This window comes from Callithrix jacchus, chromosome 4 (assembly GCF_049354715.1).
Source record: "Callithrix jacchus isolate 240 chromosome 4, calJac240_pri, whole genome shotgun sequence".
NCBI lineage: Eukaryota > Metazoa > Chordata > Mammalia > Primates > Cebidae > Callithrix > Callithrix jacchus.
This window is the reverse complement of record NC_133505.1, coordinates 3,803,063-3,831,062: the sequence shown is the minus strand read 5'-3', so window position 1 is coordinate 3,831,062 and position 28,000 is coordinate 3,803,063. Positions and strand designations below refer to the sequence as shown.

General features: G+C 47.7%; 2 protein-coding genes, 1 long non-coding RNA gene and 3 other non-coding genes across 10 annotated transcripts in view; 3 read left to right on the top strand and 3 right to left on the bottom strand.

Moving 5' to 3' along the window:
• PRSS16 (serine protease 16) overlaps positions 1 to 28,000 on the top strand; it is a 194,443-nt gene that overhangs the window by 8,926 nt on the left and 157,517 nt on the right. The window contains exons 12-15 of the mRNA XM_035297328.3: positions 1 to 4,857; positions 16,250 to 16,367; positions 24,637 to 24,705; positions 25,934 to 26,280. Coding sequence (XP_035153219.2) covers positions 1 to 69 — 69 coding nt within the window. The 3' untranslated portion in view covers positions 70 to 4,857; positions 16,250 to 16,367; positions 24,637 to 24,705; positions 25,934 to 26,280. The remainder of the gene's footprint in view (positions 4,858 to 16,249; positions 16,368 to 24,636; positions 24,706 to 25,933; positions 26,281 to 28,000) is intronic.
• The window catches only part of ZNF391 (zinc finger protein 391), an 83,426-nt gene continuing 60,243 nt past the window's right edge, over positions 4,818 to 28,000 (top strand). Inside the window, exons 1-5 of one of the 5 annotated variants that reach the window (XM_078368119.1) lie at positions 4,818 to 4,857; positions 16,250 to 16,367; positions 20,318 to 24,053; positions 24,637 to 24,705; positions 25,934 to 26,280. The gene's annotated coding sequence lies outside the window, so the exon portion shown is untranslated. Of the gene's footprint in view, positions 4,858 to 16,249; positions 16,368 to 19,532; positions 24,054 to 24,636; positions 24,706 to 25,933; positions 26,281 to 28,000 lie in introns of all 5 variants that reach the window. The other 4 variants (XM_078368120.1, XM_017971586.4, XM_078368121.1 and 1 more) reach the window with 4 other exon arrangements.
• LOC144581995 (uncharacterized) lies at positions 4,831 to 11,023 on the bottom strand. Its single transcript, XR_013533586.1, has 2 exons — positions 5,012 to 11,023; positions 4,831 to 4,918 (listed from the first exon to the last, which is right to left on the bottom strand). It is a non-coding gene; the product is annotated as an uncharacterized LOC144581995 (long non-coding RNA).
• On the top strand, positions 13,983 to 14,056 carry TRNAI-AAU (transfer RNA isoleucine (anticodon AAU)). The gene has a single exon. It is a non-coding gene; the product is annotated as a tRNA-Ile (tRNA).
• Positions 15,058 to 15,131, bottom strand: TRNAI-AAU (transfer RNA isoleucine (anticodon AAU)). Its single transcript has one exon. It is a non-coding gene; the product is annotated as a tRNA-Ile (tRNA).
• Positions 20,386 to 20,459, bottom strand: TRNAV-CAC (transfer RNA valine (anticodon CAC)). The gene has a single exon. It is a non-coding gene; the product is annotated as a tRNA-Val (tRNA).

Genomic DNA, 28,000 nt, shown 5'->3' with positions numbered 1-28,000 from the left:
AATATCTTCCAGCAGCTACAGACCTGGCTGAAGCTGGCAAAGGGGAGCCAGGGTAAGGGTGAGGTCTGAATCTCATACCCTTTCCACTCCCTGCATGGCCATCTCAGTCCTGGACATATTCATTCACTGAAAAAAAAGAGAGCAGCTTGTTTTGAAAGAAGAAACTCCCAGGAATTGGGATTCGGCACATGTTCCGCTTATAACTGGCCTGTGTCAGCAAACATCTTTATTCCCAACTTAAAGTGCTCTGTTACAGAAGGTTATGGAATTATGTGGGAAGAGATGGCCGGGGCAGACCTGTGTTACCTATAGTTAAATGATTACGAGTTGCTTTGCCTTTTCTACACTGAGATTTGTGCCACGGATCATATCCAAACTGTGGTGCAGTAAAACAGAAGCAGAGATCAAGCAGTAGCGGGAGGCCTCTGGTGAAGACCATCGGAGAGCGCAGAGCAGAAAACAAAAACTGCTTCTTCCCAACACAGTTCGTGTAAGGATCTTGTAAAGGGAGCTTATGCAAAAGACTCTGGGAAGGAAATGCAACCTCTGCTCTTAAGACTCAGGAGGGTCTTCTTAGATGGGTGCTAGCAAGGCTGAGACACCGGAACGCCACAGGCTCTGCCTGTGTTGTCAGAATGTGGAGCAGTTTCGCTTGCTCTGTGTGCACAGTGCCGCCCCTTGATGCACTGTGTGTGGTCAGACCTCATGGCACCTTGTCCACTGCACCTCTCTCGCCAAAACACCTGGATAGACAATGGATGGCAAAACCTCAGTGTCCTTAGCCCTTCTTAGGAGAACCGCTTTGAATTGAATGCTGCAGACACCTGCTCTTCCTCTGGCCATCTCCCTCCTCATCCCCTCTCCGCACAGCCTGCAAGATTAACAAGATAATTTGCCATAATAAAAGCGCTTGGAGCCCAGAACTCGTAGCAGAAGCAGATCACCCTTTGAGAGTGCATTAATCCCGGGGACCCAGGCTTTAAAATTCTATTCTTGTGTCTTCGTCTTTATTTCTTTTCTCATCCCTCGTCACTGCCGGGACACAGAGCACCCACGCACAGGTTCGGGCTGGTTCCCAACAGAATTATAAGTGGACGATTATTCTCATTGTAAATAAATATTGGTGTTTTGAATGTTAAATATCAAAGAAATGTGACAGGATGCCCTCCCTCTCGTTACATTTCTTTGATGCCCTCCCCCTGCTGATCAGATTCTTGTTCAAATTCTGCCACTCCTGCTCCTGGGTTGGGGGCTTTGCTGTAAGTTTCTGTTTCTGGACTTCGGACCCTGGTCCTGCCCCTGCTTCTCAGCTTCTCTCACTGTACCCCTTTCCCTACGTCCGTTTCTCCCTCTCTCTTTCCCTGTCACTATCTGTCTTTCTAATCTTGTTTCTGCGAACAGCTTCATTTCTGTCTCTGTGTTTCAGTCTGTTTCTCTGTTTATCTTTCTGTCCTTCGGTCTGTGTTTGTTCTCTGGCTCTCCGGAAGTGTGTTTGTCTCTCCTCTCTTGCGCTGCCGGGCTGTTTCCACTGCTCTATTTCTGACTCACTTTTGGTCCCTGTGTTCTCCTAGTCACTTTCTCACTCTTTCTGCGTCTCTATTTTCCTCTCTCCTCTTCTGTCTCCTCAATCTGTCTCCCTGAGCCTCTGTTTCTGTCTTTGACACTCTTCTCTGTCTCTGTTTCTCTTCCTGTCACTTAATCTTTGTCCTTCTCTCTCTCTCTCCACACCCTTCCTTCCACATCCTTCACTCCCCATCTGTTCCCACAGTCAAATATCACTCCCTAGTGCTTCCACCGGCCTTGGCCTCCCAAAGTGCTGGGATTACAGGTGTGAGCCACCGCGCCCGGCTATTCTCTTTCTCCCAGCTCTAGGAGAGAATCCTTCCGGCTTCCAACCCTAGGAGTCCATGGTTCTGGCAGAGACTCGTTCTTTCAGGGTGAGGGAGGACGGGGCTAGTTGCAAGGGTGCCTGCTTAGGCTGTGTTAGCCGTGAGAAGAAACTGCCATAGATTTGCACCATTCTTTCCTAACACTCAATGGTTTTCAGCAATAAATATGTCTCAGCATTTTGTGCATCTTCGTATGCACAGAGATGGCAGTAGCAGGGTTTCATCCAGTTTCATAGTTGCTTCTTGGTAAGAGGCAACCTCCTCACGCTATCATACCGGAGTGAATCTCCACTGTAGTTCTGTCTGCTCTCGATCTTTATATAAATGGAAACATACAATCCATACTCTTGTGTCTGGAAGTTTGAAGTCAAGGTGTCAGCAGAGCGATTCTCTTTCTTGCTTTTTTTTTTTTTTTTTGAGACAGAGTTTCGCTCTTGTTACCTAGGCTGGAGTGCAATGGCGCGATCTCGGCTCACCGCAACCTCCACCTCCTGGGTTCAGGCAATTCTCCCGCCTCAGCCTCCTGAGTAGCTGGGATTACAGGCATGCGCCACCATACCCGGCTAATTTTTTGTATTTTTAGTAGAGACGGGGTTTCACCAGGTTGACCAGGATGGTCTCCATCTGTTGATCCACCCAACTCGGCCTCCCAAAGTGCTGGGATTACAGGCATGAGCCACCGTGCCTGGCCATTCTCTTTCTCACAGCTGTAGGAGAGTCCTTCCTTGCCTCTCCCAGTGTCTGGGTTTGTCCCTAGGCCTGTGGACGTATCACTCCAGTCACATGGCTGTGCTCCCTGTGTGCCTTCACATCACCTTCCTTCTGCATCTGCCTGTCCTTGTGTCCAAATTTCCCCTTTTATAAGGGTACCAGCTATCTTGGGCTATGGTCCAGCCTATTGGCCTCATTTTAATTTGGTTTCCTCTGTGAACACTGTATTTCCAAGTATGGTCACAGGTTGAGGAACTGGGGCTGAGGAGTTCAACATATCTTTTTTGGGGAGAAGATGGGACACAGTTGAACCTAGAACACCCCCAAATGATGACAAGTGAAGGCCGTTTGTTCAGAACTTGTTGTACTAGGACAGTCCACCATCATCACTTGGGTTTGGCAGCAACTGACAGTAGGCAGAGGAGTGGGAAAGTGGGAGAGTGGAAAAAGAAGGTTCTAGGTATGCCTTAACTGGAGGCCCTGGCCTGGGGAAGCTGTGGGCAGGCTAACTAGATGAGAGGCATCAGATGTGATTGGTTGGGAGTGTACGTGTGGCTTTTCCTCATTGGTCCTAAGTCGAAAGCAAGGGCAAAAATCAGGGAATTGTGAGTTATTACAGTTAGTAAGTGCTGGCCATTTGGAGCCAATCAATACCCGGGGGTATTATGATTTGTCTTCCCCTACTGTTTGCCACAGATAGTAGCTTGACTTCCTGGGCTGGTTACTATAAATAGTTGGCTGGCTGCAGGTTTTAGGCCAGAGGTCTATTTCTACTTTAGGTTTGGTCATTATCCACTTGTACCTTCAATCTCTTGGATCTAATGTGGCTGGAGATTGCTCTCTAAGTCCTGGGAGTTTACAGGTCTACTCTGCATTCAGCCAGGGACAGTGCCCTTTCCGGGCTTTACTGAGCAAACTTTTGGATCCTGGGTGTTTGTGCATGTGCAGTCGTCCAGACCTCCAGAGATGAGTGGGTGTTCTGGAGGCTGTGCACACCCCAAACCCCTTGAGCCACCGGTTTGGGGTCAGAAAGGACGGACAGCTCGCAAGGGTGGGGTGCTCTTTGGCTGTCCCTAGATGTCCTTTTCAATTTTCTGATAGATTTTTTTTAAACATGGAGTCTCGCTCTGTCACCCAGGTTGGAGTGCAATGGAGCAATCTTAGCTCTCTGTAACCTCTGCCTCCTGGTTCAAGTGATTCTCCCGCCTCGGCCTCCTGAGTAGCTGAGACTACAGGCATGCACCACCACACGTGGCTAATTTTTGTATTTTTAGTGGAGACAGGGTTTCACTGTGTTAGCCAAGATGAAATTTCTGGTATATTTCTAAATTAAATATATTAATTTGTATGCTTCTGCTAGTATCCTTGAAATGTCAGCCTTCCCTCATTACTCTTCACTGTGGCCTCTGCTGTTTTCAACATTGGCCTTGGGCTGGGTTTTTCCTTGTCCTACTCCAAATAAAGTGAACCCCTTCAGGCAGGGGCCCTGACCAGCCAGTCATCAAGGTTTGCCATGCCTAGGACAGAACCTCTCCAGCACAGGGTTGAAGCTTCAGGGAAGTGGGAATAGGAGCCACCAGTCCTCCCTGTCCCCATGGCCTCCTCCTGGAGTGGAACTGCCTTGCTAAGGAGTGGGAGTGGGGCTCACGGGAGCAGTGGGAGTCACTGGTCCTCACAGGCTGCCCTTCATGTCTAGGATGGGACTTCCACTGAACTGGCCGTTTTGCCCAGGATTTTGTCAGCAACGTCCCTGCTGTAAACCTGCCCGTTTTTCTGCTGTAACGGCCTCTTTCTGCTTCTGTGCCTCGGCTTATTCCGCACTCGCTAAAAACCTTAAGGAAAACTGCCGCGGCGTCTAAACCTGCTGCGTTGTCTGAAGCTCTGAGTTCCTTCCTGTCCCTTCCTTCACCTGTAAAACTGTGTCCTTCTCAGCCGGGTCCGGACTTCCGGGCGTGATCAACACTTCCTCCGTCCCCCGAGTGCCGCTTGGGTTTCCTGCCGGGTAAAATTCTCCGCAATATTTGGTTCCCTGACCGGGAAACTCAACCGCGCCGGCCCCTGGAGCCACCGATTTGGGGTCGGAAAGGACGGACAGCTCACTGTTCCCCACCGGGGACCCAGGCAGCCCCCCCATACCCCGTCCCCCTAAGCTGCTCCAGGGCCTCCTTCCCCGGAAGGGGAACCACTGCTGCTCCGGCGTTGCTGCTGCCCGGACTCGCGGGGGAGACGGACTGAGCTGAGGGGAGCTCCGGATGGGGTAAGGCCCCGGGACCCACTTTAGGCCAGCCCGTCTGCGGACGGCAGGGGAGCCTGGTCACCTCCCGGGGCGGGGTGGGGGGGGGTGTCTCAATGTGGAGACGGCAGATGGATTTAGTCAGGCCGGTCTGCGGACGGCAGGGGAGCCTGGCCACCTCCCAAGGCCTCCATGTGGAGACGGCAGGTGGATTTCTCGGCTTACGGTGGGAACGTGGTAACCTCTGAGCGAGTGTGTGCGTGTGTGGGGAGCTCAGGAGCCTGCCCTCGAACCTCCAGTCGAGCTCCACGGTGCAAACTACGGAGCTCCACAGGGCCCGAGCCGGCGTTTCCGTGGCGAACCGCATGTGGCTCACGGCGGCATCGAGCTGAGCACAAGCTGAGCTCCAGCCGAGTCGGGGGATTAGACCGACCCCCTGACTGCTAAGACGCGCCTAAGTTCCCGCGAGGGGCGCAGCCAGGTGGGCACCTGAGTGGTCCTTCACGGGACACCCTCCTTTGTCTTGCGTCACCGTTCAAAAGGGGACACACATCATGGGGAAAGTCAGTCTGAGCCCACAGTCCTGGACTGTATGGTCGAAACCTTCAGGAAGGGCGTTTCTGGAGATTACGGGGTTAAAATGACCCCAGGAAAGCTAAAAACCCTGCAGGTCAGAGCGGCCGCTGCTTAGCGTCCGCTGGCCACCAGGGGGCACCCTGGAGGTCTCCACGCTGCAGGCTGCTTGGAAGGCTGTGAACTGCTACCCGGCCACCCGGACCAGTTCCCATGTACTGATTCCTGGCTGGAAACAGCTCAGACCCTCCCCATTGGGTTCAGTTCTGCGCTGGCAGGAAGTGACAGTGCAAGGTCTTTGCAGCCCAAAAAACTAAGAGACCCAAGCAACCCATTCATCAGGACCCCGCGAAGGAGCTGCCACTGCCTTATGTCCTGGCACCATCAGCCCCCAGCCCACCAGCCTTGCCTGACACACACCCACACAAAGAGGGGAGATCTGGGCACCCTCCCTTGTAGCTAGATCAGTGTGCATGCTGCAGAGAGGTGGGAAACTGGAAGAACGAGTGCCCCACGGGGACGGTCCCAGATGGGGCACCGCCCCCCTACCCCCCACCCCGAGAGAGGGCAGAATACCAGCCAGAGCCTAGCCAGGCACACCTGACTGGCTTGGCCAGGATGGACTCAGACTAGGACGGGCCAGGCTCTATGAAACTTGACCCCGGGAGCCCATGGTCAAGAAGAAGTTTGAAGGCCACCCAGTGACTTTTATGGTAGACCCCGGAGTGGAGTACTCGGTGGTCACCACTCTGGTTGCCCCGTTTAGCAACCAGAAGTCAACTGTTGTGGGAACAACAGGTGACCAGGCAGAGCCCCGGCCGTTCTGCCAAGATTGTATATGCCAATTGGGGGGGGGCGCACCAGGTACATCATGAATTCCTCTACCTACTGGAATGTCCTGTCCCCCTTCTGGGAAGAGACTTGTTAGGCAAACTGGGGGCACAAATCACTTTTGAACCTCAGGGGACCAGCCAGTCTGACTTTGAGTGAGCCAAAGGGGGGCCTGGTCCTGGCAGTCACACTTCTACATGTGGAAGAATGGAAACTGCACACTGCCGAGAGGTCAGAGAAAAACCCACCAGAACTCCTGGACGCATTCCCTGTAGTCTGGGCAGAGATGGCCCCCAGGGATCGCTAAGGCCCAAATCTGCAGACAGCAGGTGAGGAACCTGGGTTCATCATCACCAAAAGACACCAGTCCCTGGGACCAGAGAGAAAGAGTGATTTCCTCCATGCCCACTCCCAACACCAAGCGGAAACTCCAGGAGTTTCTTGGGGAGGCAGGCTTCTGCTGCATATGGATTCCTGGCTTCTTGGGCATAGCAAGGCACCCCTATGGGGTCCTAACTGGGCCAGAAGATAGACCCCTTGAGTGGGATGAGAGCCAAGACATGGCTTTCTGGGAAATCAAGGCACTGTTCCAAAGTGCCCCAGCACTAGGACTTCCAGGTGTCACCCGACAGTTCAGTCTGTTCAGACAGGAGAGAAACAAAACAGCACTTGGGGACCTCACCCAGACTATTGGGCCTTGGAAGACAGAGACGATAGAGAGGGAGAGAGAAGCGAGAGGAGAGAGAGAAAGAGAGGAGAGAAAGAAGAGAGAGAGAGAAGTCAGGGGCACCAGTGGCTCTCAAATGCCCGCGTAACCCACTAGCAAGGGCTGCCCTGTGAAAACCCATGGGTCACCATTGAAACTGTGCGTGGCCTCAAGCAGGCCACATTTTTACCCACAGAAGAGGGAGCCCCAGACCACGACTGTGAGCAGGTGGTAGATGAGGTCTTTGCTAGTCAGCCTGACCTCAAGGACTGTCCCCTCCCTAAGGCAGACTTAAAGCTGTGCACTGACAGAAGCAGCTATGTCCATAATGGAGAGAGGTATGCAGGGTATGCAGTCACCACCGCCACTGAAGTGGTCAAGGCAGCCCCCTTGCCCTGAGGCTGGTCAACAGAACGGGCGGAATGACATGCGTTCATTCAGGCCTTGCGCCACACGGAAGGCAAAGTGTTCAATATTTAACACCAACTCCGAGTACACCTTTGCAACTGTCCACATACATGGGGCGATATACAAGGGAAGAGGGCTGACAGCATGAGGAAAAGGAATCAAAAATAAGGAAGAAATTCTCAGAACTGCTAGAGGCAGTTTGGAAGCCCAAAGAGGTGGCTGTCATACATTACAAGGGGCACCAAAGAGGCACTGATCTTATCTCTACAGGAAAGCCGCTGGCTGACCCAGAAGCTAAGGCAGCCGCACTGAAGACAGGGCCTGTGCAGGCCCCCGCCCACTTGTTCACAGTCACCCCTAGGTTCCGAGAGGATGTGGGGAAGCCGGAGTACTCTAAGGAAGAAAACCAGTGGGCACAGCAGGAGGGGGCAAAGCAGAGTGCTGGGGGATGGTGGCGACTCCCTGACAACACGGCAGTGGTGCCTAAGAACTTGGCTCCCAATGTCCTTACTCAGTGCCATGGTCTCACCCACCCAGGTAAACTGCTGGAGAGCTTACCCGGCAGGTGATCCTATGATGCAACCCTCCCCACACTCTGTGCTGCAGTAAGCAATCAGTGCCTTACCGTGCTAAAAACTACCCCTTTCAGGGGCTGACACCTGCCCCACGGTGCAACAGGTGGGCGGCTACCCCTTCACTGAAATCAAGCCCAGTAAAGGGTACGAATACCTACTGGTCCTTGTACGTACATACTCAGGCTGGGCTGAGGCACTCCCAACCAAGAGGGAAAGCACCCGAGAATTAGTGAGAATCCTACTTTGTGAAATTGTTCCCCGGTACAGGATTCCACTCACCGTACACAGTGACAGTGGGCCAGTATTTGTGGCAGAGATCATCCAAGCCCTCACCAGTGTGCTCAAGATTAAGTGGAAACTTCACACAGTGTACAGGACACAAAGTTCAGGAAAGTGGAGTTCATGTATTGAACCCTGAAGGTTACACTAGCAAAGCTCTATCAGGGAACCCTGGCTTCCTGGGTAGATGTGCTTCCCCTAGCCCTGCTGTGGCCACGGTGTACACCAGGACCCGCCGGCTACTCACCCTTTGAAACCCTATTTGGGAGGCCCCCACCTCTGGTTGACAAAGTGAGGGGGACCTCAGAGAGCTAGGGGAAACAAGCATGACGTCCCAGCTGCAGGCACTGGGGAAGGTGCTGTTCCAGGTCAGTCAGTTTGTAATGGAAAGAGCACCTGTCTCCCTAGCCAATGCAGCACATCCCTTCCAACCTGGGGACCAGGTCTGGGTGAAAGATTGGAAGAAGGAACCCCTCCAGCCTGTGTGGACAGGGCCCCATACTGTAGTGCTTGTCACCCACTTCTGTCAAAGTTTCAGGAGTCGTTCTGTAGGTGCACTTCTCCAGAGCCAAGAGGGCCCACCCGGACACATCGCTGGACTGCTGGACTGCATCAGACCCTCGGCACCCCACGAAAATCAGGCTCCGGGGGGCTGAATCCCGAGCATTCATCAAGCCCTCCTCTAGTCACACAACCAGAAGGTGACTAGTCAAGGCACGGCCGAAACTTGGGGAGCCTCCACTGAATGGGCAAACGTGGGCTGGAATCGTAGGACTTGGAGCTGTTCTGACAGCATTTGTTCTACTCTTGTGCCGTCATCCTTGTCGTCCATGAGGGACCTTCCTTGTCCATGTCTGGTGTAAAATGTCACTTCCTGTTTTGCTATTAATAATCTTCTTGGCCCTTGCCTAATTAACAGACTTCGGTGCTTCACTGAAGCCCTGGTAATGAGAAAAACAAATGCTCAGTTGTTGGCTCTCAGTGGGTACAAGCCGCTAAGTACAGGCACCAGGGTGTAAAGGTGACTCTCCCTGATATCCATAAGGGAGCATCAAAGCGGGGATAAGTGGAAGTTTTGCCCAGGATTTTGTTAGCACATAGCCAGCAACTTCCCTACTGTAAAACTGCCCCTGTTTTTCTGCTGATAACGGCCTCTTTCTGCTTCTGTACCTCAGCTTACTGCTTACTAGCTAAAAACCGTAAGGAAAACTGCCATGTCGTCTAAACCCTGCTGCGTTGTCTAAAGTTCTGAGTTACTTCCCCTGCCCCTTCACCTATAAAAACTGTGTCCTTCTCAGCCGGGGTCCAGACTTTTGGGCGTAATAAAGAGTGTTCCTCCGTTCCCCTGAGTGCCGCTTGGGTTTTCTGTCAGGTAAAAATTTCCATAACAGTATCTACTGAATTTTGGAGAAAAGCCCTTTAACTTCTTTATGCAAAAACAATGGGTATACGGGCTGGGGCGGTGGCTCAAGCCTGTAATCCCTGCACTTTTGGAAACCAAATCGGGTGGATCACCTGAGGTCTGGAGTTCGAGACCAGCCTGGCCAGTATGCTGAAATGCTGTCTCTAGTAAAAATACAAAAACTAGCTGGAGGTGGTGGCAGGCACCTGTAATCACAGCTACTTGGGAGGCTGAGGCAGGAGAATCACTTTAACCGAAGAGGCGGAGGTTGCAGTTATCAGAAATCACGCCATTGCCCTCCAGCCTGGGTAACAAGAGCAGAAACTGTCTCAAAAAGAAAGAAAAAATCAATGGGTGTGATTGAATGTTCATACTAGTTGATATTTTTAACAGAATCAAGGCACAAAAGTCTTAAAACCATGTGGGAAATGTAAGTAATTGTGCAGAGTGTAGCATAGTACTTCAGATGCCTCTCAGGAGAAAATTCCATGTACTGTGCTTACGATACAAGTTGTCACAGTTGAGACCTAGATGCTGTTAATTTCTTCTGCCTTAAAATTAAGCGTAGCATCTCACATACACAATCATGATCCAAAGGTTTATGGGCAATGTTATACTTAAAAAAAAAAAAAAATATATATATATGTATATGTATATCATATATATGGTCACATATACATATATATCTAACATATATAACATATATGAGACGTGTGTCATAGAGAAAAGACATCCTGGGAAATTACAATGGTGAAACTTTAAGAGTATGCTGATTGTTCGATCCAGTCACCTGAGAAAAACAAAAGGAAAAAAAAAAGGAGTAGAATGATTGAATTCTTGGTTTAAAACATCATAATTGTACTCTGCCAAGTTTGTTTCAGTTCATATGTTCAGTATTTCAAACAAGTTCATGAACCATTTTGGGTGGAAACTTGATATTAACAACTAGTGTATGGTTCTTTGCAGTTTCTTGGAAAAATTATAAGCTAGGCACAAGGTTCATGTTTCGATGTTACGCGCCCTTCTAACAATGAGAAGTTCCTTTTTGGAGATGGGTAACTGTCAACAGTTTGTTAACCTGACATCTCTGCTGATTTAGTTTCTGGGAGATTTTCTGTGTTGGTACGCTCCTTGTTTTGCATTAATCGGGTTGTTTGGTAGAGGTGGAATCTAAGTGCTTTTGTCTCAACCACCTGGGAAAATAGTTGCAAGTCAACCACTGTCTGATTGACAGAATATAACTTCTCTAAGTCCACTCACATATTTCTTATATAGATTTATTTCTGTTCTTTCTTTTTAAAATTTTCTCTGAAAACAAATGCAGGTATGCTTGGAATGCGGATCTATATCTAAAAGGAACCTTTATATTACTTCCAATAAGAAGAAAGTAATGAAAAAAGACAAATACAAAAAAAAAATTATTATGATCATTTTTAAAGGGTAACTGATTTCCAAAATTAGATACATGAAATTGTGTTACCCTACCCTATGTTTGCCTAGCTGACTCAATCTTAGCCCCGCCTTCACTTCCCACTGTTCCCCTTTGGAGTGCATTGCTAGGTCAAGCTGTACTCAGGGGCACTCCGGAATGCACCTACTGATAAGGTCAAGCTGTACCACCTCCGCTTAGGAATATGCTCATTGATAGTACTGAGAGCCCCTAGGCCGGCACCGCTTATCTCTTGACTTCTGCTTACTCTGCTTCTGCAAAAATTGCTTCAGCTAGGCTCCTCCTCCCCTCCTCTAAGCAAGGTATAAAAAGTAACCAGGCCCCTTCTTTGGCCCGAGAGAATTTTGAGCATTAGTCGTCTGTCAGTCGCTGGCAAATAAAGGACTCTTGTTTTGAAACTCAGGGTGCGGCGCTTTCCTTCTCACTTGCTCAGATACAGCAAAATGATTCTCAGTGAAGCTAAAGTTCTCTGAGCATATAATAAAAATGCTAAATTCTATTTCTCCAAATACACTTTAAAATTTAAAAATAAGCTATTTGACATGGTGAACAAAAGCCTTTTTTTCTTTTTTAGATGAAGTCTCAGTGTCGCGTGTGCTGGAGCGCAGTGGCGCGATCTTGGGTCGCTGCAACCTCTGCATCTGGGTTCAAGGGATTCTCCTGGCCCAGCATTCCAGGTAGCTGGGATTACAGGTGGCCGCCACCATGCCCAGCTAATATTTCGTATTTTTTTAGTAGAGACGGGGTTTCACTATGTTGCCCAGAATGGTCCCAAACTCCTGAGCTCGTGATCCGCTTGCCTCGGCCTTCCAAAGTGCTAGTATTACAGGCGTGAGCCACCGTGCCCAGCCACAAAAGCATTTATATCTGGATACTATTGTAGGGTTGGCAGGATTTTATAGTTTTAGTATAAATACCATAAGATCTAACTGAATTAGTGGCTAAATACTTACGTCATAATAAAAGGAACTAGAATACTTGATCTGAGAATTTCAAACAAAACAGCTTTTAAAGACATACACAAGCAACTCTTTCTAACACCACCACTCATAGAGATAAAATGTAACTTTTACAAGAAATGTAATTTAGCAGGCCAAGGTGGGTGGCTCAGGCCTGTAATCCAGCACTTTGGGAGGCCTAGGTGGGTGCATCTCCTGAGGTGGAGAGTTTGAGACCAACCTGACCAACATGGAGAAACCTTGTTTCTAATAAAAACACAAAAATTGGCCAGGCGTGGTGGTGCATGCCTGTAATCCCAGCTACCTGGGAGGGTGAGGCAGGAGAATTGCTTGAACTCAGGAAGCAGAGATTGCAGTGAGCGGAGATCACACCATTGCATTCCAGCCTGGGCAACAAGAGTGAAACTCCGTCTCAAAAAAAAAAGGTAATTTAAAGCCTTCAGTGAACAACTTATCAAAACTCATCCAGTCCACAAGTGAGTTTACACAGATCCCTTGTCTCTGTACCCTCTGATATGGGGAGGGACAGGGATGGCCTAAGACAGGGACTGGGTGGACTTGCTGTGGGGGACTCAGTTTCTGGGCAGGTCCCATTCATCCACTCGCAATTCCCTAGGCTGTGGCAGGTGGCAATCACCCTTGGGCCTCCTAGGTACAGATGCTAGGAGGACTGCCCGGATTCGCTTACCAGAAGGCACCCATAAGAGCCCGGAGGGGAAGGTGTTCCAATTCCCGCAGGTGCAGGAGAACTATTGGTGGCTGCAGGGCACAGATAAAGAAAAAGTGCATGGATCCCATAGACCAGTTCGTGCCCAGCAGAGATCTGAATGCCCATATTAGTTACATGGGACCCTCCAGACCGCTGGTCCCAGAACCCACCCTCCCCTAAGCTGTCGCTCCACCTCTGTGCCCACCCAATCTGTCAGAGTATTCCAGGCAAGTTAGCCCCGCTAGGGCCCATAGCCTGCACTCTCCAGACATGCTGTCCCAGTCGACAGCTCAGTATCTGCTTGCCCAAGCACCCTGAGGTCCCCAGACAGCCCTGGAAGACAGGCTGATGCACTTACTATAATAGAGGGCCCTCTCTGGTGCTAAAATCCCGCAACCCGTATCGGAAAATAACTCCTCCAAATAGCTGGGAGATGATTCCAGTCAAGTTGCCATAACAGGGATCAGATTTACATTCCTGCTGGAAAGAACCAAAACCTAACACAAAGATGCCACAATATCAGGTAGGGGAGAATCGTAACCCCTGAATCACAGGGGAAAATGAGTGATTGGAGAGACAGGGATCAGATTTACATTCCCGCTGGAAAGAACCAAAACCTAACACAAAGATGCCACAGAATATCAGGTAGGGGAGAATCGTAACCCCTGAATCACAGGGGAAAATGAGTGATTGGAGAGACAGGGATCAGATTTACATTCCCGCTGGAAAGAACCAAAACCTAACACAAGGATGACACAGAATATCAGATAAGGGAGAATTGTAACCCCTGAATCACAGGGGAAAATTGAGTGATTGGAGAGACGGGGAGGTGAACACTAGGGTTAGCCCCTAACAATGGTTTTGAGTTTCCAGGCCCCAGTGCAGGAAGGCAGAACCCTAGCAGAGCCTGGTGGACTCCCAGTGTTGACGAGGAATTGATAGACTGGGAGACTGGGGCAGCTGGAGCTGATACGACAGCATACCAAGAAGGCGAGAGGTGTAGTAAGGGATAACCCCAGAAAGAACGTCTGCAGCATTCAGCTAATACTCATGAACATGTGCCCGTGTGGAAACTAGACATGACAGAAAAGGCTACCCAGAATGATAAGAGGTAGCATGATATTGAATAGTCTAAAGTCACTAGGAAATTGTTTCTCCTTGTGAGACAAACAGGAATTATGTCACTGAATTTAATACTGTCACAAGAAAGGGATGAAGATCAGGATTGAGGGACAAAAAAGGGCCATCTGTGCTGTTGGCCCGTTAGCTCACTTGGTTAGAGCATGGTGCTAATAACGCCAAGGTTGTGGGTTTGAGCCCTGTACGGGCCAGTTGCTTTACTCACTGCTTTTTCACGGTTTTCAGCCAGCGAAGAGCTGAGGGTAAGTTAACAGTGCTCTAAGATGGTCCCAATTCACCGCCATCATTTCTTAATCCACTTGCAGCCTAACTCATTCCCAAATCCCCCAGATTTCTATATCTCCTCAGGTAAAGTTCTTATTCTTTTCCTCCCTGTGTAAGGGCTGGGGCAGGATGTTCAGGGCAGAGGGCCCAAGACTGGGAGCCCTGCCCAGTGAAAGAAAAACCATTCGAAGATTACTGTCTTTTAAACAGTTATTTAAATAAAGCTTACTTGACTTCAAATTGTCTTTCCAAATTACTCCTGAAACCAGCTTTCTTTCTCAAATCGTCAAGAGATGCAAGATAAAGAGAAGAAATATTTAATTGTTCTTTCAAGTTGGAAGCAACATGCAGGATGCATGTTTATTAATCACAAGAGGCCAGATTTGACTCCTGTCTAGTCCATCGTTTCCTAAAAACAAACAAACAAAAAAGCAAGTCTGTGTTCCATATTGAAAGAGAGAGCTTCCTCTCAGGGCAATCTTGTCTTTCAGTTAAATCTGAGTCTTCAAAGACACGCATTCACAATCTCCTGAGAATTTCTTGTCTTTATGTTGTATCCCTTGATAATTTGAGAAAGAAGGTTGGTTTCAGGAGTAATTTGGAAGGACAATTTGAAATCAAGCAAGCTTTATTTAAGTAATTTTTTAAAAGCCAGTAATAGTCTAATTTTTTTTTTCTTTCATTAGGCAGTGCTCCCAGTCTTTGACGCTCTGCCCAGAAGAGCTTTCTGTCCCCAGCCCTTACACCTGGGGGAAAAGAATAAGAACTTTACCTGAGGACACGTAGAATTTGGGGGGATTATGGAATGGAGTTAGTTTGCAGGTGGATTAAAAAACGACGGCGGCGAATTTGGACCATCTTAGGGCACCCTCAGCTCTTCACTGGCTGAAAACTGACGAGCTTCTCTAATACTACCTAAAAAAACATCTGGCCCGTACGGGGATCGAACCCGCGACCTTGGCGTTATTAGCACCACGCTCTAACCAACTGAGCTAACCGGCCAACATCATGAATGGCTTTTTTTCTTCTACCCCCTCCATCCCGACCCTCATCCCTCTCTTGTGAAAGTACTGAATTCAGGCCGGGCGCGGTGGCCGTCGCCTGTAATCTCAGCACTTTGGGAGGCCGAGGCGAGTGGATCACGAGTTCAGGAGACCGAGACCATCCTGGCTAACACGGTGAAACCCCGGTCTCTGCTAAAAATACCAAAAAATTAGCCAGGCGTGGTGGTGCGCGCCTGTAGTCCCAGGTGCCTGGGAGGCTGAGGCAGGAGAACGGCTTGAACCCGGGAGGTGGAGGGTGCAGTGGCCGAGATCGAGCCACTGTACTCCAGCCTGGAGACAGAGCTAGACTCCCTCTCTAAAGAAAAAAAACAGTATTAAATTCAGCGATATAATTTCTGTTTGTCTCACAAGGAGAAATAATTTCTTAGTTGCTGTAGAGTCTTAATAAAAATGAGAAACTTTCTCCTAAAACATAAGCAAAACAAAGAAAAAGCGCTTTTAATGGATTTATTTTATTTTATTTTTTAAGCTGTGTTCCTAGAGTTGAAGGAGGACGCTTAAGAATTTCAAACTGGGCGAATGGCCCAGGAACCGTGTAAATATTTGCTGCTTTCTAAATGTCTGGTAATCAATACGTGCAGACAGTGAATCAGAGTCGGTGAAATGGTAGCGAGTCTTGGTCTTGTAAGAGCCGTTCACTAAGACAACCTAGAAACTGGGCCCTGAAGGACCTTCTCGACGGGTCTGATTCTTGATGGCCCCATCGATGGCCCCACAGTGGAGATCCTCCCGGGTTTCTTCTGCCCGGAGCCTCCATTCTGGAAGTTTTCCTGTCTGTTCCGTCAGATTTCCAGGGTGACCGAAAATCAAAGCCCACTTTGAAGACCTCGGTATTGGAGAATTCTGGAAATGTGGCCCTACCCACCATCCAGGGACGGTTACACCGATCTTTCTACCCATTGTCTCCCAAAAATATTACCATTGTTTTTAGTGTCTTCCTCGTCATTGTAGAGATTTTGAATGCATAGACAAAGTTAAATGTTTTCTTTTTTCTCTTCACACATAGTGGCATTTTATCCACTTTTTAAATCCCTTTTCTTTTTTTTTTTTTTTCAGACGAAATTTCACGCCGTTGCCAAGGCTGGAGAGCGGTGGTGCGATCTCGGCTCACTGCAACCTCCACCTCCCAAGTTCAAGCGATTCTCCTGCCTCAGCCTCCCGAGTGGGACTACAGGTGTGTGCCACCACGCCCACTTTTTTTTTTTTTTTAATGTTTCACTGTGTTACCTAGGATGGTCTCGACCTGCTGATCTCGTGATCCGCCTGCCTCATCCTCCCAAAGTGCTGGGATTACAGGCAAGAGCCACCACACCCAGCCCCTTGCTTTTTTTTTTTTTAACTCAGCGTGTATTTGTGCAGTTCTTTCCTATCAGAACAGAAAAGTGTTTTTCATTCTGTCTGTATAGTATTCAATCATATGAGTATATACCACAGTTTAATGGCCATAGCTTAGACTTTCATCCTCCGATTGCAAATTGTTCCTAAATATGAACATACACCGTATCTGATGTGCGCCATGATACTTTTGCACATGGGAAAAGCTGCATCAGAGTATGCGCACTGGCAGTTCTGATGGCCTTTGTCACATTGTGCTTTAGAGGGTGGATCCCAAGATTCTTTTTGCTTGCTTGTTTTAATTTTATTGAGCACAAATAGGATCCTGGGCACATTTCTACCCCTTCTTCTTCCTGAATTCCCTGCTACAACTTTGAAGCAAAACTAGACAATCAGTGTGTAGATTGTCCAGTTGGGGCATACTAGATTCTGGAATATTGTTTTTGGGATATAAGTAATGATGTAAAAAGACTGTGGGAGAAGGAATCAGGTGGGAGAAGGAAAACAGGGAGAAGGAGCCGCAGTGGCCTAATTTTGTCACCTCAGAGAGAACCACAAGGGCAGAAACACCTGAGGGAAAGGAGCTAAGACGAGTCGGTCTGGAGACTGAGTGAGCTGCAGAGTGGCACAGGACGAGAAGCAGGAGATGAAGCCTGAGGTGGAGAGACATGTATTAATACATGATGCAAAACCCTCTAGTAGATTACTATGAATGAATCAGGGTACTTGATGGTAAAGCGGATGGGGCACTACAAATAAATTAACAGGTGTTAACTGATCTGCATTAAGTCTAAGCTAAGAACTATGATTTCCCAAAACATAGACACAACAAAGAAAAAGCATTTTTCATGGATTTATTGTATTTTACCTTGTTTTTTTAAGCTGTGTTCATAGAGTTGAAAGAGGACGCTTAAAAATTCCAAACTGTGGCGAATGGCCCAGGAATCCATGTCGATATTTGCTGCTTTCTTAATTGATCTCCGTGAAGTCTAAGCTAAGACCCATGATCACTGCAGGCCAAGTTAGGGATTTTTAACTAACAACAATGGGAATCCATGCAAGGACTTTAGACAGAGAAGTCACATGAAGAGATTCACGTTCTATTTATTCATTTATTTTTGAGATGGAGTCTGGCTGCGTTGCCCATGTTGGAGTCAGTGGCCCGATCTCGGCTCACTGCAACCTCCGCCTCCCAGGTTCAAGGCATTCTCCTGCCTCAGCCTCTGGAGCAGCTGGGATTACAGGCGTGCACCACCACACCTAGCTAATTTTTTTTTGTGTTTTTAGTAGAGACAGGGTTTCACCATATTGGCCAGAATGCTCTGGAACTCTTGACCTCAAATGATCTGCCCACCTCGGCCTCCCAAAGTGTCAGGATTATAGGTGTGAGCCACCAGCCAGATTCAGGTTTTAAAAAGATCTCTAACTTTGTGTAACAACCACACAGGTCCAGTTCTAGACACTAGACAGGCGTCAGGGAACTATGGAAACACACCTCTAGTACCACACCAATGAAATATCGGCCCTCATAGAGGATGGACACGGATATAAATAACAAATATAAAAAAATTTGAATTCTAAAATATGTAAAAAGGTGTTCAATGTGATTGGTAAATAGAGGCAGGTAGGAAGAATTGGAGTGAAGGGAGTAGGTTGGAATGCTAAATAGAGCTGATAGTGTAGCCTTAGTAAGATTGTGACTGGAGGAAAGTGAGCAATGAAGCCATCTGACAGGTGAGGTAACAGGCAGAGTACAACCGCTGCAAAAGCCCAAAGGTGGGCACTCACGTGGAATGTTCGAGGAGTAGTAAAAGGGTTCCTGTGGCCAGAGCACCAGGGAGGGAGAGAGTAACAGAGATGAGATCAGAGATATTTCGATCACAGTATATAGGGTCTTGTAAGCTATCTTAGCAATCTGTTTTGTTGTTGTTGTTTTGTTTTTTGTTTTTTTTTGAGACATAGTCTCGCTCTACCGCCTGGCTGGAGTTCAGTGGCGCGATCCTGGCTCACTGCAACTTCCGTTTTCCAGTTTCAAGGAATTCTCCTGCCTCAGCCTCCCGAGTAGTTGGGACTACAGGTGTGCGCCATCACGCCCGGCTAGTTTTTTGTACTTTTTAGTAGAGACGCGGTTTCACCATGTTGACCAGGATGATCTCGATCTCTTGACCTCGTGATCCACCCGCCTCGGCCTCCCAAAGTGCTGGGATTACAGGCGTGAGCCACCGCGCCTGGCCAGCAATTGGGTTTTAACTCAAGGAAAATGGGAACCTACTGTTAATTCTGACTTTAGGAGAGACAAATCTGATGATATGCTTTAAAATACTGTTTTAGTAGGTGTTTTGTAAATAGACTCTGGGGGATTGTATTCGGTTTTATATTAACATTGTATTAGGCTATTGCATTCTGCGAGAAACAGACTCCCGGATATAGTTTTCATGAAGGGAGTCCATCGTGAATGATACACAAGAGAGGACTCAAGCATTCCCGTGGGGAGCTCTGGAGCTACAGGGATCCTTTAGAATTGTCCTGAATCGGGGAAAAGGAGTTGGGTTGTTCTGTCCACTCATAGACCTGCCTTTAGACGTAGGCTGTTCCCAGAGAAAAGCTGTAAGCTTAGAGCAGCTTTCTTTAGCTTAGAACAGTTCCTGGGAAGAGCTCAGCTTTGAGTGGGCAGCAAACAGCACTCCAGGATGCTGGCTGTGTGTGAGTACCTTGCCCCACGAAACACTGGCAGTGTAGAAAACCGCTGGGTTCTAGGAAGAACTCCATCGTGTCCTCCACAACCCACGGGCACCACTCAGAGCCACCTCCTCCATGTAATGAATTCATCCTATCTGGGAATAACTTTCCTAGGATTCCGGTTGATCTGTTTCCCTGAATAAATCTTAAAAGAGAAAACTGGCTGTTTGGCTCCTTCTATACCTCCAAAAAAAAAAAAAAAAAAAAAAAAAAATCCAGCAAAAGTTCCATATACCTAGAGCCGGCAATCTCCATTCACCCACAGGGGCTGGCCGTGGCCTGAGCGCAATAATCTCCGAGCTGGACGCTGTCCGGGGGGCGGGGAAGCTCAGCAAGAGCATCTGCCCGCCCAGGTTCCTTTCGAGGACTCAGTACAGGTACACACAGGAAGACCCCTAATCCCACTCCAAATCTGCCTGGAGCGTCCTGAGTCCTGGCGGAACTTTGTGACGATCCCTTGGAGCGAGGCTCCCAACTGCGAGTGAGCGGCTGGAGCCAGCCTGCACCTGCAGGGGCGAGTCCGGCCCAGCGCTCCCGGAAACGGTGGCTTTCCTCAAAGTCTCGCCTCACATGGACTCTGCAGGAAAAACAGCCCTAAGCGGAGAGATCATTCAAGTTGCCTGCGAACCGAGTCCCTGAGGTCTTTGTGGGGATCAGGCGACTGGAGCAACGAGAGACGTGGTCGTAGCGACTCTGCTCCATTGACGGCTCCCTGCAGAGTCCTCTCTTACGCCTTTCCTCTACCCACCCTGCCCGCATACTTCTCTCTCCCCTACTTTCCCCAAAACCATGTGTTATCTGAAGACATTATTTGTTTGGCAAAAATTGCTGGTGACTGTTAATGCCCACCCGGGTAGCCATGGACACTCGACCTTGAAGAGGACTTTTTCCTTGTCGAAAACCCGAAGGGCTCTGGTGGGAGAAAGGCCGCAGGGGGTACTTGGTCCCTTTCGCACCACAGGTGACCAAGGGACCTTCTCTCCTAGAGAGCTAAAGATGGTGCGGTGGTGCAATTCTATTTTTTTATTTTTTATTTTTTGTTTCTCACAGACAAGAATGGTGCAATTCTTAAAACGTCCACTGGCAGATTCAGCTGAGGATTCCTCAAAAACGTGCGTTGTTTCACGCCCGGTTTCAAACCGGGGACCTTTTGAGTGTGAGTCAAACGTGATAACCACTACACTACGGAAACCCCAGCCTGGGGCACTCTTCCTCCCAGGGACGGAAGAAAACTTTCCTGGGTGTCCTAGCTTTGGTAACATGGAATTGAACTTTTATTTCCCGAAATGATCAAGATTGATAGGCTTTTCCATTTATTAAAATCAGTAATGTCGGAGTGCATGAGTCACACCAAGAAAATACTACGCCTTGGGGAAAACTGTCTTTTCAAACGCAGTACAGAAATTTTACACAGCGCTCCAATGGAGTACTTCTCTTTTATCTGTTGGGACTTCTCCAACAGTAGCAGGCTTTGTGATTTTTATCTCCTAGGAGGCAGAAAATTACCCCAAGAACATAAACGGGGGCCGGCGGATTGAGCCCCGGAAACTGCTCACTCTTTGTGCTGGGCAGGGCTGGAAGGGTAGAAACTGAGGGGCCAGTTGTCTGCCAGGCAGGATGAGGACTAGGAAAAATGGAAAAAATTCCTAGACACACACAACCTACCCAGCCTGAATCATGAAGACAGAAAATCTGAACAGACCAAAATGGATAAGGAAATTGAATCAGTAATAAAAACATCTCCCATCAAGGAAAAACCCACCTATAGCTTCTCTGTTGAATTCTACCAACTATTTAAAGAACTAATACCATTTATTATGGAAAACAGTATGGTGGTTCCTCAAAAATTAAAAATAGAAATACTATATGACCCAGCAAGCCCTCTAGTGGATATACAGCTAAAGGAAGTGAAATCGGTATGTCGAACAGAGTATCTACATACCACCAAGATATGGATTTTGCGGGGGGGTGGGGGGGAGTCGGGGGTGGGGACAGTGTCTCTCTCTGTAGCCCCAGCTGTAGTGCAGTGATGCGATCTTGATTCACTGCAACCTCTGCCTCCCGGGTTCAAGTGATTCTTGTGCCACAACCGCCAGAGTAGCTGGGATTACAAGCCTGCACCAATATGCCCTGCTGGCTTATTATTATTATTATTATTATTATTATTATTTTATTTTTAGTAGAGATGGGCTTTCACCATGTTGCCCAGGCTGGTCTTGAATTCCTGGGCTCAAGCGATCTGCTCACCTCAGCCTTCCAAAGTGATGGGATTACTTACAGGCATGAGCAACCGCGCCTGGCCAACATATGGAATTCTTGTGTCCACCAATGGATGAATGAATGAAGAAATGCATTTAACCTTTCTGTGCCTTGGAGGTGTCATTTCCAGTTTATCATCTGTGAGACCATTTTTATTGGCATACTTGTGAGCTCATTACTAATTTTTGCAACCTGTTAATCTACCATTGTTTCAGTTTCATTGTATTTTCTTATGTATTTATATTGTGTTCTGGTGATGTGTTCACGTATTAGTAATGACTTCTCTATTATTTTTAATTAAATGTCATAAAATAAAATATACAAAAATACATCGTTCTGTTGAATCACATGTTTTGCTCCTACTGTTAATAAAGAAATAACTCACTAAGGGGAAGAATCTTGGCCAAAATGTGTGATAAATCATGCAGCAGTTAAACAGTGAAGGCGAAGAAGGGACAAATTTAATAAAGTTACTCCATAAGTCATAATTGACATTAAATATTGGAATGTAGGAACTGATTTATTAACCATATAAATTTAAAACAGACATGTTATTTTTTGACAAATTGTTTACCTGTTTTAGCTTTCAAAGTGGGCAAAATTAACACCTCAAAACATAAAAGTGTTTTAAGAGAAGGATGAGAGAGAGGGAGAGAGAGAGAGAAATGGTAAGATGTAGACTTAACAGCACCTTTTGCCTAAATGACTAAATGGCCTAGACCCAATCTGGCAGAGTCCTTTTTCCAGGATAACTTGGAAAACCTTTCATATTTATGTTTATAACAACAAAGAAAATAGAAAGACTTTGACATTTAGAAAATGTGATTTTTTTGGAGGCAGAGTTTTACTCTCCTGGCTCAGGCTGGAGTACAGTGGGTATGATCTCTTGTCACTGCAACTCTGCCTGCTGGTTTCAAGTGATTCTCCTGTTTCAGCCTCCTGAATAGCTGGGATTACAGGCACCCGACAGGAAGCCCGACTAATTTTTGTATTTTTAGTAGAGGTGGGGTTTCGGCATGTTGGTCAGGCTGGTCTGGAACTCCTGACCTTAACTGATCCACCATCTCGGCCTCCCAAAGTGCTGGGATTACAGGTGTGAGCCACCACGCCCGGCCTTAAAGTGAGAAATCTTCTTGGAAAAGCTACTGTTTTCATCAGTTTCCAATCTGAGACCCCTTTCTTGTCAGGCAGATGTGCTAACCAGTACCCAGGACACTTCCTCTTCTGGTGCCGCAATCCAGAGCAGAATGAAAGGGGGATATTTTGGATATACGCAGACCTAACACCTTTTAATATGTTTTTTGTTTTAGTGTGTCTTTACCCACAGTCTGTTTCTTCCTTCATACTTTCAATTTGTTAAAACTAATATTTAGGTTGGTGCAAAAGGGTAATTGAACTTTTGGACCATGAATTTTAAAATCATTATAACTAGGCTCTTTATAACTAGGCACATCTTTATTAATCAAAATAAGAACGATTACAATCAACACATTTTTGCCAACAAGAAATAAGTTTGTTTATTCCTGTAGGATAAAAATCTGTGCTCCGGGCCAGGTGCGGTGGCTCACGCCTGTAATCCCAGAACTTTGGGAGGCCCAGGCAAGTGGATGACCTGAGGTTGGTCAGGAGTTCGAGACCAGCCTGACCAACATGGAGAAACCCCATCTCTACTAAAAATACAAAATAAGCCTGTCGTCGTGGCTCATGCCTGTAATCCCAGCTGCTCTAGAGGCTGAGGGAGGAGAATCGCTTGAACCTGGGAGGTGGAGGTTAAGGGGAGTCGAGATTCTTCCACCATTGCACTACAGCCTGGGCGATAGAGCAAAACTCCATCTCAAAAAAAAAAAAAAACAAACAAAAAAAATCTGTGCCTGGGGATTGGAGTAAGTCTTGGAAAGCATTTTCTGCATCCAGCTGGTTATGGAAGCATTTTCCCTGCAAAAAGTTGTTGAGATGTTTGCGGAAGTGGTAGTCGGTTGGTGAGAGGCCAGGTAAACACGATGGGTTGAGGAAAACATTCGTAGCCCGATTCGTTGAACTTTTGAAGCGTTAGTCGTGGGACGTGCAGTCGAGCGTTATCGTGAAGAATTGGCCCTTTCCGTTACCCACTGCCGGCTGCAGACGTTTCCCGCGCCTCTCATTGACCTGCTGAGTACCCTTCTCAGCTGTAACGCTTTCGCGGGGCTGCAGAAGCTGTAGTGAGTCAGACCAGCAGCAGACCACGAAATAGTGACTATGTCCTCTCTTTTGGTGCAAGTTTGGCTTTGGGAAGTGCTTTCGAGCTTCTCGGTCCAACCATGAACTAGTCGTCGCCGGCTGTCACATAAAATCCACTTTTTATCGCGTATCACAGTCCGATGGAGAAATGCTTTGTTGTTGCGTAGAATAAGAGAAGATGACAATTCAAAATGACAATTAAAAAAAAAATTCGCTCAGCCTATTTACCAAGCTTTTTCACCTTTCCGATTTGTTTCAAATGCCGCCGCATGGTGGTAAACGGTCGACGTTGAGGTCTTCTCTTGCAGTGGTAAGAGCTTGGACGATCGCTCTCCATTAGTCTAGTCCATTTCCCAAGGCCGGCCGCTACACTCTTCATCCTCAAGGCTCTCCTCCCTTTTGCGAAACTTCTTGAACCGCGACTGCACTGTCCGTTCATCAGCAGTTCCTGGGTCAAATGCGTTGCCGATATTGACAGCTGTCTCTGCTGCTTTATGACCCATTTTGAACTCGAATAAGAAAAATTGCTTGAATTTGCTTTTTGTCTAACATCATTTCCATAAGTCTGAAATAAAATAAACAGCAAATAAGTCATGAGCAAAAAAAAAGACATAAAGCGAGAAATGTGCATTAAAATGATGTATAACGTAGCCACACTTATTTAGAAAGCATTCCTATATTTTATATTAAACGGTAAATTTTAACAATGCAAAAGCTGCAATTACTTTTGCACCAACCTAGATACTCCGTGGCTCGTAACCAAACAGAGCTCATAACTAGAGTCCATATTCCTTCCCCAAAGCCAGACGGGATAACCTTAGACTTTGAGGGGATTTTATTTCAGGGAACTCTTTGATGTTTTCCTATGGCTCTGATTTCCATTTATCTTCCAGATTGGGGGAGCCAGGACCACTGAGACCTGGAGGCGACCCAAACTTCTGCAAAGTTTCAAGTACTCACAAGTGAGTGACATAGGAAGAATGTGCTTATCTGGAGAAGACTGCTGAGTGGAGCAAACTGCTTCGTAGTAATAGTAGAGGGTTATTCATCTTTCCACAGTGTCTCTATTTGCACTAACGCTATGAAAACAATGGTGGGGCACCTGAGCATGAATTAAGGCAGTGGCACCAAACTGTCTTAGTAGCCACTTCATTCTTCACTGCCACGCAACTGCAGAAAAAAAAAAGTCCAGTTTCACTAAAGAATGTCCTATTTTATGCCGGGTGCAGTGGCGCACGCCTGTGATCCCAGCACTTTGGGAGGTTGAGGGGGGCGGATCACCTGAGGGCGGCAGTTTGAAGAACCTGACCAACATGGAGAAACCCCGACTCTACTAAAAATACAAAATTAGCCAGGGGCAGGGGCGCAGGCAGGTAATCCCAGCTACTAGGGAAGCTGAGGCCGGAGAATGGCTTGAACCCGGGAGGCGGAGGTTGCCGTGAGCCGAGATCACGCCATTGCACTCCAGCCTGGGCAACAAGAGCGAAACTCCGTCTCAAAAGAAAAAGAAAAAAAAGAACGTCCTAATGTATTAAATTTGAACCCTTAAATGCTCCTCTTTAAATTACGCAATTCAATGGAAAGAGCACAAAAAGCAATTCTGCTGCGTTCTGCAGTTGGGTGACTGTCTTAAGGGAAAGCACCTGTGTGATGTTTCTGCTGTGCGCGGAACCAGCCAGCTGCCTTTTCATGGAATCTGATTTTTATTTGAAAGAATGCCTAACAGGCAACTATGATCATTCAGATGGAGGTATTTGTCAGACACTGCAAGGTAAAATAATGGATAGTAATGGTTGTCAGTGTTAAACTTTAAGTTTTCAAGCAAAAATCAGAACGTGGTAAAACTATGTTCCGCCGCCATGAGTTTCACATGTTCTCATACTTAAAGACGTTATTGAGCGTCTCACAGAAACAAAGGCCGTAGAACTCGTATTTAAACCCAGTCATCTAAATTTTATTTAGTGAAACTTTATTTCACTTCCAGGGTTGTCATGATGAGGAGTGTGTGTGTGTGTGTGTGTGTGTGTATGTGTGTGTGTATTGGCACAAGTGATGGAGAAAGTTCTTGGTACTAGATCAAGCACCTTGCTGTTGGCCTTGATTTGGGGGTCTTGGTCCTGCCTGGAGATGAGGACCCAGATTTCTGGAAAGAGGCCATCAACCACGGTCTTTAAAACCCCACCCACGCAGGACCAGAGACATGTCAGGGTCGTGGTGACCGCAGAACCACCTCGAGGCCAGGCGGCGAGAGGCTGGAAGTTCCCCGGTTCCGAGGCCTCTGGGAGGAGCCTCTCTCCGGAATGGTCTCCAAGATTGAAAAGGAATCAGTATCCCGCGCGCTGGAGTCAAGTACTCTGAGGCCTGAGGCTGCTCAGAGGTCGCTTCCATGTACCGCTTGCCGTAGTCTCAGGCCTGGAGCAGCTTCGCTTTTGCCCTCGGCCTTCTTCGAGTAGGAGGAAGAATGCCCGGCTCGGGAACTTGAGCTTGAAGCTCTCGGATCAGAATCGCCTGGAATATTTGGAAAGGACTGTTTTCAGGTAAGTGGCAGGTTTTTTTTCCGGCCAAATGTTAAGCTTTTCTTTTTCCTACAACCGCCGTCCACAGTGAGGATGGGGGTGGAGGGGAACGGGGGGTGGTGAGTGACATAGGAAGAATGTGGGGATTTAAAACAATTGCTTTTCATTGTTTCAGGGTTTTATTTTTCTTAAAGAAGCTGAAGAGGGAAAAATCGTTTTATATACATACATAACTTGTTAAGAGGGAACGCCAAGGTCGCGGATTGGATCCCGGAACCGGCCAGACAGTGGGTGTTAGCTTTTTTTTTTTTTTTGACGGAATTTTGCTTTTGTTGCCCAGGCTTGTCACCCAGGCTGGAGTGCAATGGCGCGATCTCGGCTCACTGCAACCTTTGCCTCCTAAATTCAAACGATTCTCCTGCCTCAGCCTCCCAAGTAGTTGGGATTACAGGCAAGCGCCACCACGCTAATTTTGTATTTCTAGCAGAGACGGGGTTTTCTCCATGTTGGTCATGCTGGTCTTGAACTCCCCACCTCAACTGATCAGCCCGCCTCGGCCTCCCAAAGTGCTAGGATTACAGGCGTGAGCCACGGCGCCCGGCCTCTAAATTTTCTTAAATAGGCTTTATTTTTATTTTCACTTGAAGGTGTATGGGTGAGAGATTTGAGCAGCCACTTCACAAGAACAGCCAAATGGCCACTGAGCAATCAGTCAAAAAAAAAAAAAGTGTGGGGGGGAAGAGAGCTAAACAAGCAAACAAACGAAAAACGGGGTGCGACGCGACCAGGTGTCATCCATCTCTGGGAAACCTCGGTTTTTGTTGTTTTTCTTTCTGTTACAGAATTATTTTCGGAAACCTTCCGCAGGAGACGTGTGCAAGGAGAGGGTGGGGTGGGAGTAGGGAGTGGAGGAGACTAAGAAGTTTCCCGGCAGATCTCTTTGTCTAGAAATGGCTCCACTCTGTTTCTCTCCCTGCGGTGGCCTCTGGGACCCTGTTCCTACCACCTGCAATTCCTCCAGGGACTTGGTCTGCAGCTGGTCTTGATCTGGGTCTCCCTGCTAAGGTGTTTCCCCAAGGCAGTCAACTCCGAGCCTCCTCACCTTTCCGGGAATCCCGGGCGCTGCGCAGGGGTCTGGAGTCCGAACCGCCTTTCCAGGGTAGGGCGGCTTTTCTGTGAGAGGTTGTCAATTATTCAACAGCCAGAGAGCTGCCGCTCCAGCGTGTTTAATTTAGGCACAGAATAGTCCTGCCTGGGTTGAGGTAGCAGTAGGATGAGCTTACCTGGGTGTGTGATTTAGAAATAAGACTATGGGACAGAAAAACACGAAAGCGGGCATTGGAGCCCTCGCAGACAGGGTATCTAGATTGGCAGCTGCTGGTGCAGGACATTGCCAAGGACTCAGCCTCCAGCTCAGTTCGAGGTGCTGACGGAGGCGTCCCGGTTGCAAGGAGGGAACCCTACTCCCCCTGGAGTCAGACGGGCGTTCGATAATCAGCGGGCTTTGGGTTTGCGGGGATGTTTGCAATGAGAAAGGAGAGGAGGAAATGGTTTAATGGTCTATCGAGTTACTGGAGTGTATTCGTCACAGATTTTGGTTTTAAAGAAATGAGAAATATGGAATACAGGATTTTTCTTTTTCTGTCTCCTTTCTTTCCTTTCTCTCTCTCTCTCTATAATAACAATGGCCGTCAAGGTCAGCATCTTTAAGGAAAAAATGCATAGACTGGTGTCTTTGAAC